Source organism: Bufo bufo, chromosome 7 (assembly GCF_905171765.1).
Source record: "Bufo bufo chromosome 7, aBufBuf1.1, whole genome shotgun sequence".
Classification (NCBI taxonomy): Eukaryota; Metazoa; Chordata; class Amphibia; order Anura; family Bufonidae; genus Bufo; species Bufo bufo.
In genome coordinates this window covers 29,874,051-29,890,302 of record NC_053395.1, presented here as the reverse complement: position 1 = coordinate 29,890,302, position 16,252 = coordinate 29,874,051, and the positions used below count along the sequence as shown (strand labels likewise).

Below are 16,252 nucleotides of genomic sequence, written 5' to 3'. Positions count from 1 at the left end.
AGCTTCGAAACGTCAGTCATGCAGTGTAGGCATTCCTATTGGACGGGAGCTGAGTTTAAGGCGGGATTTTGAGTTTGGCGTCTCCGCCCCCATGCAGCAGGGAATGTGAATGTGGTGTAATAATGTGGATGGAGACAGGAAGTGGCGGAGGAGCGGACAAGTGATAAAGAAAGAAATAAAAAAAAATTATGATGTAATCCTTAAAGGGGCCAAGAAAACACGTTAGCACCCTGTTAGGGCCAGTTCTTTTGCCAGTGCCATAATCTGTGGCAGAAAAGAACCTTTCTGTTGTGGTTTGAATGCAGTGAGGCTGCCATCTTTGGGTCTGTAGGCTTTGTTGCCCCTAGCAACCAATCAGATTCCAGCTTTCATTTCTCAGAGTTCCTTCGGCAAATGAAAGTTAGAATCTGATTGGTTGCTAGGGGCAACTAAGCCAGTCTTCCTCCGCTGACTGGCCAAAATGGGAACGCCCAATAAATACAGATGTTAGCCAGTTTACATGTTAATTAGGGCAGATCCCTCCAACCTGTTTCAGAACAACAACACCCAGCATGCCTTAACCGGAGTGGCCGACTCCCTTCTTCTCCTTTGTACACACATGCTCGGCCATCATCTGGAAAAGAAGGGGTCAGGAAGGATAAATGTCCACTGATAGCGAAGGCATAAGGCCTTAGGATGCGGAGCAAGACGTCATGACCCACAATGCAAGTCAATGGGGACGGATCTGTTTTCTCTGCCACAATCAAAAATGGATCCGTCCCCCATTGACTTTCAATGGAGTTCATGTCAGATCCTTCTTGGGTATATTAAAGATAATACAAGCAGATCTGTTCATAACGGATGCAGATGGTTGTATTATCAGTAACGGAAGCGTTTTTTCTAAACCCTGCCAGGTCCAGCAAAAATGCTAGTTGAAAGTACCCTTAAAGGGGTTGCGCACCATGTCTTGGCAAACACTGGCTACAGCGGTCACCTGCTCCCCTTGGGTCATGACAAATGGTAACGCGATACAAGGTCACCGATTGGCTGCAGCCATGTCAAACAGGAAGTTTACATCTAGGGAGCCAAGAGGAGCAGGTAAGTATGCTTCCCTTTGCAGAGGTTTGCCCCCCCCCCCCCCCAAAAAAAGGTGCATAACCCCTTGAAACGGGGTTGTCCAAGATCTTGATGACCTAGCCTCAGGATCTTCATTCACTTCAATGGGAGCAGCGCTGCAGTAATCCGCTCCGTCCTCTGGACTATGTCCAGCGATGGAGCTGATCAACAGGGGGTGCCGGGTGTCAGAACCCCCCTATCTTAGAGTGATGTCCTATCCTGAGGACATCCCCTTTAATCAATGCTGGCCAAGGCCTGTAGATGGTTTTCCTTCACTTCCATGATGAATGAGGCTGAAAGCTGCAGCGTGTCGCTCTGCTGCCTCCTGTTGGTGGCTTTGTGTTAAAAAAATAAAAATATAAAAAAAAAATCAATATCCACACACAGTCCAGTGCAACGTAGGTAATGATGTAACAGCAATTCACACAATACCTGTATGCCTCCAGTCAGACGGCTTGTGGCAGCAGGACTCCGCACCCTCTGACCCTGTTTTAACCCTTTATGGGCATCTCCTGACAGTGACCCTTTAAGACGTTACATAAAAGACACAATGTAGCCTAAGGATTTCAATATATTTATGCACAATAGGAAACCGATACCAGGTTTTACAAAGTCAAGTGGGAACCCCCCCCCCAAAAAAAAACTAAAAGATCTGAAATCTGAACCACGTTTTTTTTATTTTGCGCATGAATTAACAGCAGAATTAAATAGCAACCACTTTTATTAAATAGCCCCAACCCCTCCCCCAAACAAAACCGGCTCTCGTCGTGGCAAATTCTGCGGCGAGAAAATAACTTAAAATGTACAATATGATACAAAACATGAAGATCATTGAACCCGTTCTCGTCATCCGGAGGTCGCAGACGGTTGTGAGACTTTTATACACAGACTATACAGGGTATTTATTCTTTAGGATATAGGACATTATTATATTACATATTCTCTCCTCGTTTATTCCCATTTGCACAATCGGTAGCACACATCCCATTACGGACACATTGCAGAAAACGCGCAGTCGTATTATGACCGTTGACCTGGATATCGCCCTCCAGTATCTGAACTAGGATTTTCGGATAGTTTCTAGATCATTATGAAACCTTTATAAACGGCTGCTTCCAAGGTGAACAGGACAGAGCGCCTCATTATAGGAGGTCGACTTTTGGGACACTCCTACCCCACGAGATCAGGGACTGGGAGACAGTCAGCAAGGGCTACGCTGCTGTTTAATGCATCACGCACATGACACCTTTCCTTATGTAAATGGAGAGGCAAAGTACACAAGTGACGGCCCCCCTCCATATGCCCTCTTAGGATGGGCAATGGTCTCCAACCTGTGGCTCTCCAGCTGCTGCAAAACTACAACTCCCAGCGTGCAATAGTGGGTTAAACACCATCAATCATGGCGGTTCTTGCTCTGGCAGACAAAGGGGAACTATATTTAGTGTATAACCACACAGGAAGAATTTCTAAAATCTTATGCTGGGACTGTAATACGCAGCAGATTTTCCTCACTCAATTCATCATTGAAAAAGTCTGGGGCGTATCCGCCAAGTGTGAACATACCCTTAGAAAGGAAATGGTCTTTGCTGAACAACCCCCCCCCCCCCCCTTTAAAAGGTGACCATGCTAAACTGCTGACAGCACTAGGTAGTGGCTGGGGAGGGGAGGACAAACCTACCTTTTGTGGAGCTTTTATGATCAGGAGTAGAGAGAAGAAGAAGTTTTATTCTGCCAGGTTGTTGTGCCCAGGAGGCGGAGCTTCACTGTGAAGTGTTCTGCATTGAGCTGCTTCATAGTCCCACCCCTCTGACAGCTGTAGCATCCAACCATGAGAACACTACAGCTGTCAATCAGAGCAGATGGGAGGGGCTGTGAAGCAGCTCGATGGAGAGAGTACTTTACAGTGAAGCCCTGCCTCCTGAGCACTTGCAGGAGCAGAATAAAACTTCATATTCTCACTACTCCTGATACAAAAAAAAAAAAAAAAAAAAAATACAAAAAAAGTATGTTTGTACTGCTCTTTACAGCCCCAATCTAGTACTGTCATAAGCTCCGAAAAACACAAAAAATGCTGCTCTGCCAAGTCTGCATCTGGCTTAAGCCTCATGCAGACGTCCATGGAACACGGTCAGTGAGATATCGACTGGCATTGCAGGAGCGCACAGCGTCATAGCAACCAATGACGCCGTAGAGCTCCTGCAATGCCAGTCTGGTATCTCACGAACCGTGTTCCACGGACGTCTCCATGAGGCTTTAAAGGGGATCTTCACTGTTGACAAATTCTACTTATTAAAAAGGTCCCTTGACAATAAGATGACGACAAAGCGTCCTACTGGGAAGCTGAAATCTGTTGGGGAACCCTGGCAGTACGCCGATATTCACATGACTGAAAAACGGCCGTATGACCTTCGGCTTTTTATTTTTTTATGGTGGTCACACGTCCATTTTAAGAACAATGGTAATCTATGGGGTTATTCACACGGCCGTTTTGAATAACATACAGCCAGTGAATAACGTATGTCAAAAAATAGAATATGTTCCATTTTCCCAGAAAGACAACCCCCATACAATTAAGGGTTACCGTTTCTCAGAAAGGCATCAGTGAAAAAAAAAAAAAAAAACTGTTAAAAACTGACCGCCTTGCCATTTTTAACAGACATTTTTTTCAGTGTCGTGTGAATGTAACCTAGGTGCAGTGCCACCAGCAGGAGAAGCTAAGCATTACACACTGGTCATTCAAATCAATGGCTTGTGTGTGTAATGCAGGACTGGTCAGGTCCTCCAGAGCGAGATACGCTCTCTGTAACTGCTCTCTACTCGGGCCAAAAGATGAAGATCCTCAACAGAGGATACCCCCGCCTACCCCATATCAATTCATTAATACCAGCAAGTCCTAGAGGGGTATTGTCTCTCTTTAGGCCCCCACTGCTGGCGGCTATCAGGGCGCAGGGGTATTAGATATGCACTAATATGCTGCATACGAACACTGTCAACAATACGAGTTCCCACTGTGGGTATTTTCTATGATCAATCATAGAGGAGGCAAGACTTACCTACCCAAAGTGTCATTTCACCTTCTAGAGGGTCACCTTGGATCCGACAACCCCTGACGTCCTTCTCTGTCCCCCTGAAAATAAAAAAAACCACTCGCTCGTCTGCGGTCCTGCCGCTGCTCCTTTCCTGACCGCTTCCCACAGGATCAGGAAACAGCTCGGTCCTGTGACCGCTGCAGCCAGTCCCGGCAGCTTGAAAGGAACATACCTGCAGTGCCACCTGTAATGGGGATCTCAGCCAGGAACCAAGCAGCGGAGAGACCGCCGACAGGTGAGCAGGTTTTATTTTTTTTCATGTTCGGTGGTACACGGGAGGTCCCTAGGGGTTCTCAGCTCCCGGAAAAACCCCTTTTAAAGGAAGTGCCCACCTTGGAGCAGCTTTCTGTAGACCTCACACTAGTGCAAATGACGGGCTAAACTATTCATGATAGAGTGTGAAAAGAATGTGTTCAGAGCGCTAAACCTGATTAACACAGAAGACAGACATGGGGACTGGCATGGCGTAACCGCTGGCATCCTGCACTCCTCCTCCTCCGCACAGCGGACTGTACCGTGGGGCCACGCTGCAGATAAATGGGCGCCGCTGCTCAGGCAGGAACTCTGAATGGGTCACACGGCTAAAGCAGTGCAATGGCCGCCAGATTAGAAAGTGATAGCATAGCCTAGGGAAGGGTCAGCATTTTCTGTGATGGGAATTCGCCTTTATACAAACTGACAGCCGGACATATCACGAGACAATCCTAATAAAAAAAATAATAATTTTTTTAATTATTTGGTATAAAAAAAAAAAAAAAGTGCAAAGATTTAGGGTAGAGGCAGACTCAATGGGAACACCCAAATAACAGTAGTAGAGAAAACCCTCTAATGTCTTATTAGAGCACATGAACGTCATAGATTGGGGGGTCCCTGCTCTGAACCCACCTGAGAAGTGCCTAGGGAAGCAGCAGTGACTAATTTAAAGGGGGGGGTCTTTACATTGAGCGCAAGTATCACGGTGGGACACACGACGGAATTCAATGGGCCATAGGACAAATGCATAAGAATGGTTGGCAGCAAATCCAGCTCGTTACACACATCTCCAGATCTAAGGTAAAATCAGGTGGGAGACGGCGAGAAACTGGAAGGAGGACCCTTCAGAATCTAGAACATATGGTCCATCATGGAAGAGGCCATCTCTATAGTGAAGAAAGAACCTGTGTCACACACTTAAAGGGGCTGTCCAAGACTTAAATACTGATGACCCCTCCTCAGGTGAGGGTCCAACTCCTAGCTCAGCAGCTGTTGATAGGGGCCGCAGAGTTCGGGCAAGCACTGCGGTCTATTTCTCGGCCTCTGGTGTTAGTCACATGGCCTTTCTGCAGATCAGTCGTGTTCAAGGGCTCATGGAACTGAGCTGCAATACCAAGCGTCGCCACTCTACAACGGACAGCGCTGGACTGTGGCCTCTTCAAATAGCTGATCGGCTGGGGTGCAGAGAGCCGGACCCACAGTGATCTGATATTGATAGCCCATTTGTAGGCTAGGCCTTTTAGAACATGGTAACCAGAAAAAATGTTACTGTACGATAAAAAAAGTGCACATTAATCTAGAACAATCTCCATTATCTTCATTCTACAATATGGCCGTCCACTGATTAACCTATTCACAGTTTGCAGGGCTGGGGGCCATACCGATTCCCACCGGCAACCCTGCAGCTCCAACTGTAACCACATGGTTCCTAGAAAATACCAACAATTTACATTCCAAGAGCAGCTACTCAGTAACTGCTGGTTTTATGCACAGCGCCCCCGCAGGAAACATGAGGGTTTACACTCAACCAACTGAAATTCATTGGTGTTCGAAAGGATTCTTCAGGTCCTTCACCGAAAGAGGTCCCAAGTGGGCAGCCCCTCTCTACCACCTATCCCATGAAACATACCTGCATGAAAGACTGCTTCCCAATACAAAAAAAAAAAAAAAAAAGAGGAAAAAACAAACATAAAACAGAAGACGACACAGAAAGAAATTGCATATTTTGCACCGAGCCCACGGATGAAATCCGATTCATTATGGCTTATTTTCTTCGGCAGAGTAATGCATCGTGTGGTTTAGCGATTTTGCTTGACGATCGTTCCAGGGGAGATCACCCAGGCTCTTATGTACAAAGCGGCTGAAATACGCCGTCACTGCAGATGTTTGGTTACCGTCCTATACATCCAGAGTATGGTAATCAAACAGTTTCAGAACTTACTGCACCTAGTCACTAGCTGTACATCCTGAACTGCCATCACAGATGACAAGAGAAAGCTGTCACACGCTGTGACATCATCACAATGAACGTTAAATACTGCATTATAAAACAACGCTTGGTATCTTCATCCAATGCCCAGGAAAGGTCCACAAAACATCCATAAGCGCTGGTCGGTAAAAATGGGTACACACGGATTCCTACGGGCATTACATAGAGGGCGGCTCGTGCTGCCACGCGGCTTAAGACAGGTCACGTATGGGCTGCCCATTCCCAGAGGCTCCAGCTTCAAAGAGAGTTTCCCGTCTAGCGGCGTCAGTGGCAGAAAGCTCTTGGGCCAAGTCATTGAAGCGAGATATGTAATCTATACTGTTCTCATTCATCAGACACGCCAGCTGGGAGTCAACCACCTGCACAAAAAAAAATAAAAAAATAACAGTCAAAAAATTGTGTAGGGTGAGGTAGGAAGTGGTCTACGTTCATCTTTTCTTATGTTTGGCTTCAACACAAACTAGTGCATTGATCACATGCCCTACCAAAATGACACTCAGGGGCACTAGTGCACCTACAGACTGTATGCAGATTGCTCAAGAGGTATCATGTGGCTTGAATAAATACATTAACCCCTTAGTGACCACCCATACGCCTTTATACGGCGGTCACTAAGGAGCCTTAGGCTGGGCCGCCGCTTTTTAACGGCGGCCCAGTCTAAGCGCTGCACGGGATTTTTCAATGAAAATAATTGCAAAAAAAATAATCTCCCCCATATGTTTGGTATAGTCGCATCAATAACATCCCCTACGGTGAACGCCGTAAAAAAAAAAAAAAAGAATTTATTCTTAGCTGCCATCGAAAAAACGTAATAACAAGCAAACCAAAAGCGCCATTTACTCCAAAATGATACCAATGAAAAATACAAGTCATCCCTGCAAAAATCAAGCCCTCACACAACTCAAAAAAAACGAGATTTTTGTATAACTTACCAGTAAAATCTCTTTCTCGCTCTTTCCTTGGGGGACACAGAAGACCTTGGGTATAGCTCATCTCCCTAGGAGGCGTGACACTAAGTGAAGACTGTTAAGCCCCTCCTCCACAGCTATACCCTCAGCCTGGAGAGAGAGACTGCCAGTTGCGTGTCCAAGTAGTGAGAAAAGGCAAAGTCCAAAAATTGGAACCAACAAGCCAACTACCCAAAGGGTAAAACAAACTCGGAAACAGTCAGAGAAGAACAAAGAATGGGTGGGTGCTGTGTCCCCCAAGGAAAGAGCGAGAAAGAGATTTTACTGGTAAGTTATACAAAAATCTCGTTTTCTCGCCCAGTTTCCTTGGGGGACACAGAAGACCTTGGGACGTTCAAAAGCAGTCCAAAGGGGGAGGGACCACAGCACCAAGGCGAAGCACCCGAAGGCATCAAAAAACCCGCCGCCTGCAGACCAGGCGGCCCGAAACAGCATACGCCGAAGCCCGAGTATGCACCCTGTAGAACTCGGTAAGGTGTGCAAGGAAGACCAGTGACCGCCTTGCACAAATGCATGGCCGAAGCCTAATGCCTCCGGCCCAGGAAAAAACCGACAAGTCTGGCCAAATGAATGGTGACACCAAAAGCAGAACCCTGCCCTTGGTGCGGCAACCACAACAAGAGCCACTCTGAGAAAGCGGAGGAAAGCCACCCTGGAGGCCGTCAACCCTTTGCGCGGACCTCCTGGAAACACAAGAGACCGAATGTCGACAAGAGTCGGAGATCTCCAACGTTCCCTGGGGTGGGAAGGGGAGGACGACTGCCTCAATGAAATGAAAGACAAACACCATCTTCAGAAGGAAGGAAGAGACGGAATGGAGAACAGCCCTGTCCTGGGGGAAGACAGAAGGCTCGGAACAAGAAGGGCCGCCACTCAGGCACCCATCAGAGACACGATGGCTACAGAAACCCAACTGTTAGTAGAGGGAACTTCTGTAACGGCTCCAAGGAAAAATTGGAGCGCCAAGAGCCTAGTATGTAGTTCCCAGGACGGTACCGGAGGACAGTACAAAGGAACCCAAGAGCCGCTCCATGGAAGAAGTTCCTGACAGGCCCAGAGGGCCTGGGAACGCTGAAAGAGGAAGGACAGGAATGACACTTGATACTTCAAGCAACAGAGTCCCAGCCCCAGGTCCAGGCCGGACTGGAGAAAGACAGAACCATGGAGAAAGGCAGAGTGGGGGAACGCCCAGCTTCCCACAGAACCCCAGGTAAAACCCTAAGTCCTACCACAGATCCTGGACGAAAAACTCGGCTAGAAGCGAACACTAGCGAGCCCACTAGAGTTGCCTGGGCAAGCGGGTGAAAACCCAATGATCAGGCGCAGACCCGTAACACGGGTAGAACAGTCGGTAGAACTGGTCCCGTCGGCCCCCGAGCAAGGTTGTCCCGTATCCCCCCAGAGTGGGGAAGCAGAAGGACAAACGGACAGGAACCGAAGGGTCCGCCCAGCAACCGCCAGGACAAGACAGGCTAAAGCCGAAGCCAATGTAGCCACCACAGGAAGACGGACTACAGTTCCGGTGTGGGAGATTTAAAAGACAATCCTGACCAAATGGTAGTCCTCCCAAGTTACCGAGAAGGTGAATCCAAAGCAGAAACATTGCCTAAAATGGAAAAAACGCAATCTGCACCCAGCGGGAGGACAGAAAACGGTAGACCCGGTAACTAGGCACACAGCTAGTACAGCCAGTGTGGACAAGGGAGACTCAAAAGGAACACCAGAACCATCCACATGAACAACCATGCTTTCCCCAGAGGGAAGGGCAGTGAAGGAACAGCCTCTGAAGCGTGGCCGGAACAGACGCCACATCGGAATGATCTGTACCGAGTGGGAGCCAAACAGAGCCGGCGAGAAAAGGCAGGCGAGACAGAGGCCGGTATAACACCCTCCAACCGAAAGGGGGAGTGGGCAACAGAGAGGCCATAGGACAGCTCAAAAGCAGAACACCGCTACACAGAGACGCCCGGTTCACCGCCTCGCAGAAGGCGAATACCCTGAAGAACCCAAGGTGGAGGTCCCCCAGACCTGTATAAGCGAGCACCCAAGAGAAGTTGGGTGACCTTCCCAAGAAGAGCGGCCCGAACCTGGTAGCAGATCAGACTGAAGCACCGAGGGCGCCAATCCGGAAAGAATCATACCACACTGCACCCGAAGAGGAGGAAATGGTATTAGGCGAGGGGACCGTAGTCCCGCCAGAGCCAACATAAAATGCGAAGGGCGCTGCAGACAGCGCTCTCGACCATGCGACCACTAGCACAGGGAAACAATGCCGCGGAAGGACAAATGGGCCAACGAAATGAATGAGTACCACCCAGCTCTGTGCAGTAGCGAACAGTAGAGCCCGTCTACTTAAATATAAGGTATTCATTTGTTGTTTATTGGACAACACCTTAGGCTTACACAGATGGACAGAATGATCTCCTTAGAGAATAGTGCAAGGCTTGCGGCAATCATCGTATCCCAAGAGAAAAAGTATGTCGCAGGAGGAAAGGAGGCATACGTACGAGTAGCCCCGTAAGCAGTGAGAAGGCCAACCCACCTACGGGACGAGAAGGAAACAACGCACAAGAACGTCCGCTCACTGCAAAAATATCACTCAGCGAAGAGGGCCAGCCACAGAGTGCCACAGTATCTACGGGAGTGCAAACTGAAAGGAGTTATGCACAAGACTAGTATGGTATGCGATGGAACGCAAACTGACCGCCCCGAAAAAGGGGGGAAATGTACCTGGCAAACTGCAGTGGGCAAGAATGCAAAGGCCTGCCCCAAAAAGGGGGTGATGCCCAAGGCCGTACCTACGTCAGAGAAGTAGGGCATACCATACTTCGCCCAGAAAGGCGCCATGCACATGGCCACACAGTATCCAGCAGGAACGCAGGAGGTCCACCTAGTGAAAAAGGGGGGCATGCACAGGGCTATCTTAGCATTAAGTGAGTGTGCAACAATTCACCCAACCCGAAATTTCGTGAGAGTGTAACTACTCCGCCAATGAAGGGGAACATGTGCAAGTCCAGTACAGCACATACAAGGACAGCCTTGAATCTTGTGAGCGTGCAAAATTCCACCCATGGAATGAGGGGTGGTCACGCACAAGGCCAGCACCGTATCCAATGGAAGCGCAAGCGTTCCACCCATGTTAGAGGCCATGCTCAAGGCCAGCAACGTATCTGGTGAGAGTGTAGTATGCCGCCCAGAAAAGGAAGGGGGGGGGGGGGGGGTCATGCACATGTCCAGCATCGCATCCAGGGAGAATGCGAGCAGTCGGTGAGAAAGTGTGTATGCCACCGAAGGAGGCATGCCCATGGCCGGCAGCGAATCCAGTGAGAGTGCGTACACCGCCCACAGAAGAGGGGTCATGCATATGGCCGGCCGCGGATCCAGAGAGAGTGCAAGCACCCCGCTATGTATAGGGGTCATGCACATGGCCAACAATGTACCGGCGAGAGAACAACCACCGACCGAGGGAGTGTATGTATGCCGCCACCCGGGAAGGAGGCATACCCAAGGCCGGCAGTGAATCCAATGAGAGTACATCATACCGCCTATGTAAGGTGGTCATGCACATGGCTGACAGTGAATCCAGTGAGAGTGCCGAATGCCGTCCACAGAAGGGAGTCATGCCTATGGCAGGCAGCGAATCCAGTGAGAGTGCCGTGTTCCACCTATGGAAGGGGGGCACGCACATGGCCAGCAGCGAACCCAGTGAGAGTGCCGTGTTCCACCTATGGAAGGGGGTCGTGCACATGGCCAGCATTGTATCCGGAGAAACTGCAGTAGGCCGCCAATGAAAAGGGGGATCATGCACAAGGCCAACCCGCAGTTAGGGAGAGTGCAGTATCCCGCCCAGGAGGGGGGTCCTGCACATGGCAGGCACCATAACTGGAGAGGGTGACGAATGTTGCCTACAGAAAAGGCATGCACTTGACCAGCGCCGTAGCGCGGAAAGGGCAAGAAAACCACCTAGAAGGGGAAAAAAGACCCTGGCAGCGCCGCAGCCGGGGAGCGCGACACCATGCCGCCTATGGAAGGGGGGCATGTATACAGGCAGCACTCTGAGATGAGGCTGCAGCGTCCTGCGCAGCCCACAAGTCATATATATAATAAAAACTTTCTTTTTTTTTTTTTTAACACACAGCCTCACTGAGGCAGAAAAAAATAAAATAAAAGGGGGGGCCACCTACAGGGCACAGATCCACCCATACAGGCCCATCGGAAGCCGGCCTGTACCCAAAGGGTTAACAGGGATCCGGCCTGGGGGGCGGCACTGCGATCCTCTGGGGGCGGGGGAACCTCCAGGCGGGAAGAATTCGCGCCTGGAGAAGTTCCAGCCCCCTCCAACAGAGGCCTGAATTTGCGGCCTAGTAGGGCGTGAAGCTGGGGCCTAAATTTTTAGCGGCGCCCGGCTGACCGGGGCCGCACAGTATTTAAAGTACCGGCCGGCCTACGGAGCGGCACATACCGGCCGCGGGTGCCCACCCCGCGGGCCGTAAGAGCCGGGGCCTAAATTTTTAGCGGCGCCCGGATGACCGGGGCCGCACAGTACTTAAAGTACCAGCCGGGCCTACGGAGCGGCACATACCGGCCGCGGGTGCCCACCCCGCGAGCCGGGGACCCGGATAGAGCGGGATCGCGGCCTTGAAGTGGAACACAAGTTTTGTTCCGACGGTCGGCCGGGGCTGTTGAAGCGCTCATTTTGCAGGCCGCGGTGCCCACCCAGCTGTCCGGAAGTGAGGACCCTGCACCCGGCAGCCATTTCACCCCTGGAGCGGGCACCTGCCTAGAACAGCGCTCCATATGGCCAGCAGCTACAACCTCCTTTCCCCTGGAACGGTGTCCGTGAGAGTAGGGAGGGTCAGTGGCAGCAAGGCGCGGGCCCTCTGGCCCTGAAGTAGTGGCCGGTAAGAGGGAGGGGGACCCTGAGACCGGGTCTGTGAGGGTGGACGCCTGCATAACCCCTCCATCAGGGGCAGCTAGTTGCGGACCTCCGCAGCTCCCTAGGCATTCTTCTTGTAGGGAGAAGGGTGCCAATGTCCTGGAGGCCAGGAGAGAGGGAGCAGAATGTCGCCCTGCGACAGCCCAGGAGCCAGCCTAGGTCTAGCATGGGCAGAAGGGTCCATAGGCCCAGTATAGGGTCAGGCACGCAGGAGACCGGGGGGGACGGGGGACGGGGGACGTAGGGCTGGAGAAGCCTCTCTCTCACCATAGTCGTCTTCACCCTCGGTCCGTTCCAGCAGGGTCGCCCCTTCAGCTACTGGCACCGTAGTGGCAGGACGCTGGGAGAGGGACTTGGCGTGCGGGCGACCCTTGCGCTGGCGGGATGTAGGGGAGCGAGGCTGCCCTGATCCACCTTGCCTTCTGTGGGGGAGGCAGCAGTGCGGGTGACCGGCACTGGCGCAGCTCAACCCCGGGAGAACAGAGAGGTCTAGTGCGTCTCTGTTATCCCTGATGATCTGGAACAAAAATAAAATAAAAAAGTAAAAAAACTAAAATTGAAACAAGGAGAAAGCAGCCCTGCAGAGCAGGGAGTGTCTTGCCTCCTTGGACACTAAGCAAAAACTGGCAGTCTCTCTCTCCAGGCTGAGGGTATAGCTGATGGAGGAGGGGCTTAACAGTCTTCACTTAGTGTCACGCCTCCTAGGGAGATGAGCTATACCCAAGGTCTTCTGTGTCCCCCAAGGAAACTGGGCGAGAAAGGGGTTTTATTGCAAAAAAGTTGTAAAACGTAAAAAAAAAATATATATATATGCATTTGGTATCACTGTAATCGTACTGACCCAGAGAATAAAGATATTATGTTATTTATACCGAAAAATTAATGCCGTAAAATTGCCAGTATTGCTGTTTTTTCCATCTTCCTGCCAGAAAGAGTTAATAAAAGCTAATCAGAAAGTTATGTGTACCCCAAAATGGCGCCAGTAAAAACTACAACTTGTCCCGCAAAAAACAAGCCCTCATAAAGCTATATAGATGGAAAAATAAAAAAAGTTATAGCTCTGGGAACGCGACGATGAAAAAAGGAACAACGCTTGGTCAGTAAGGCCCAAATCAGGCTGGTCACTAAGGGGTTAAAAGTAAAATAAATTATTATATATATACACACATACACACACACACACACACACTAACCCCAACAACATCTGACAAAGAACGAGATACAAATGAATCTCTAGAGCTCCCATCCAGCAAGCTGGGGCCAAGTAGAGATGTGCCGCTGGGGTTCCCTGCAGCTGCTGGGGCGCTCTTCTTATTCTTCTCCGGAGAGATAAAGCTCGCTGCGGAGAAAAGCAGAAAAATAATGAATAAAAGAAATGTAGCAAACAAGTTCACAACCTGACAAACTCACTTCACCGAAGCTTGAGGAGGCTTAGTAAAATGATACCGTTGTTTTTGTCTCTAGTGAAACTGCAGCATAGACATCTTTGTTTTTATAGTTCTGCAAATTAGCAATTTATAACTGGCCTGAGCCCTTGGAGCACTGCTAGCACAACGCACCTGTGATCTGTGCACACCACCTCCCCTTGATTTGATAGCATTAGGCATCTCGCGCCTGCACAGAGTCGGCTCAGTGACTTGGCGATTGCACTGTGGATCTTATACAAATCCACTGCGCAAGCACCAAGACCCTGAGCAGACACTGCGCTTGCTCAATGGATCTGCTGCTGCTTCCGGAGCTCGGGAATTAGCATCCAATCCACTGATCAAGTGCAGAGTCAATAAGCCGACTCGGAGCAGGTGTGAGAAAAACAGGGCTAGATGAGGTGCCTAGCCCTGTCAATCAAAGGGGAGGGGGGAGTGCACAGAGCACAGGGGCATTATGTTAGCGGTGCTCCAAGGCTCAGGCCAGGCCCTTGGAGCTTGAAATTGGTAATTTAGATATAGAAACAAAGATGTCTCTGCTGCAGTTTACCCTAGAGACAAAAGAGAGTCATCACTTTACTCAGTATGATCAACCCTACCAGGTAATATGCCTGGTTTAATAGGGTTAAACATGCCGATAGATGCTCTTTGAATACTGATGACCTATCCCTTAGGATGTCGAACTCCAGGCACCTCCACTGATCAGCTGTTTGAAGGCATATTCATAGAATACCAAGCACAGAGCCGTACATTGTATAGTGGCTGTACTTTGTATTGTAGTTAAAGCCCATTCACTTGAATGGGATTGAGCAGCAGAAAAACCAGAGACGTGACTTCACAAGCCAAGAAAGAGGCTGCCGCGCTCGTGAGGGCACCACAGCCCCTTCCCAGCAGCTGATCAGCGGGGTTGCCAGAGTCATACCCCCACAGTCAGATATTAATGATGTATCCTGAGGATAGGTCATCAATATGCAAGTCCCGGAAAAAGTCCCGGGTATTCCGGTTGTGGCAAGTTATCACCCATCCACAGGATAGGGAATAACTATTAGATCAGTGGGGGTTGTACCACTGATCACAACGGGAACCCCCCTCATACCCTACAGGGCCCCCCGAAGTAAAAGGAAAGGCAAAGAGCATGCTCACCATCACTCCATTCATCTTCATTGGCATTCCAGAGGCAGCCGAGTACAGCACACAGCTATTTCCAAAACTCTCGTAGAAATGAATGGCGCATGCCAAACCTGCCGCTACTTTTCATTTTGGGGAGGGGGCCCTATGGAGTTCGAGGTCCCAACGGTAGGACCGTCGCCGATTCAATAATTATCCCCTAGCCTGTGGATAGGGGATAACTTGCCACAACTGGAATATCCCTTAAATGATCTGGCACTTCTCATTAAAGCGTGTCAATTCAATATGTTCAGTATTAGATTACAAGAATGTTTCCATTTCCTGACAGCAAGCAAAAATCTGAAAAACTGTACTCACCTTATGCATAAAGTACATTGGAAAGTAGTACAGCCTTTCCTTAGATAGGTTGTCTCACCTCATCAAGTTAAATTTATTATGTGTATAAAGCGGATATGTTCGTCTTCAATAGCGGCTCTGGTCCCCAGTATCTTCAGTTTTGTTCCTTTTTATACACTGCTTGTCTCTAGGGGGGCTGCATTGCAGCGGTGGCCATGCTGGCGCACAAGAAGAGTATAAACCAGCCTATCTCGCGGCAAGGAATCGGAGGAGCGTGCATACGCATCAGGTCCGGTCCCTGGCCACCGCTCTGTCTTCTCTTGCAGTTGCTCCCATCCCCAGCCACCTGGTTTCAACTATGGCTGCTTGTATAAAACAGTTTCAGGGCATACAGCCTTGGAGATGTTCTATACATCTATGGGAAGATGGAGAACAAGCAAACAGATCGTGGCAACCATTTATCATTGGTTGTCACGATCTGCACAGCGCCCACTCAGCCGAAGCTGCTAGTGATTCTGATACACTAGCAGCCTCGGGAGCGTGCACGCACAGCCTCCTGCCTATGCCATCACTGTCAGCAAGAGGCACCGCCCCCACTTCAGCTTAGAGAGTGTGTGTCGGGAGCGAAATTAGGAGGTGAGACAAACCCTTTAAAAAATGATTATACTTTCTGTACATAGAGAAAAAAAAGGAGTAAAGTCTGTACTTACAGAGTAAACTACTGAGTGAGGAGTCGGAGGAGTCGTTGGGATACCACTGAGGGTCATGGCTGGGGGATGCAATCCAACTCTGATGAGGACTCGTGGAGGGCGAGGGAAGACTCTTAGAGTTTTCATTGAGTTTGGCTGGAGAAAGAGGAACAGTAAGGTAGACTAACTACAGGCTTCACTGGTCGGAAATGTGGGACCACATAAGAAAAGTCTTGGCATATGTCCGGACTTTCACTAAGCCACGTCCAGTTTATCCAAAATCCAAGTACAGAAACCCTTTCAGTAAAAGCTGCACACTGGGCAGTGGGAAAGGTCCCATATCCC

At 49.7% G+C, this 16,252-nt stretch overlaps 1 protein-coding gene across 2 annotated transcripts in view; it reads right to left on the bottom strand.

The window, feature by feature from the left end:
• Positions 1-3,508: 3,508 nt before the first annotated feature.
• Positions 3,509-16,252, bottom strand: part of CRAMP1 (cramped chromatin regulator homolog 1) — a 50,736-nt gene continuing 37,992 nt past the window's right edge. For both annotated transcript variants that reach the window (XM_040440146.1, XM_040440145.1), the window contains exons 19-21: positions 15,929-16,063; positions 13,524-13,669; positions 3,509-6,785 (exon numbers count right to left, since the gene is read on the bottom strand). In XM_040440146.1, coding sequence (XP_040296080.1) covers positions 6,618-6,785; positions 13,524-13,669; positions 15,929-16,063 — 449 coding nt within the window. In that variant the 3' untranslated portion in view covers positions 3,509-6,617. The remainder of the gene's footprint in view (positions 6,786-13,523; positions 13,670-15,928; positions 16,064-16,252) is intronic.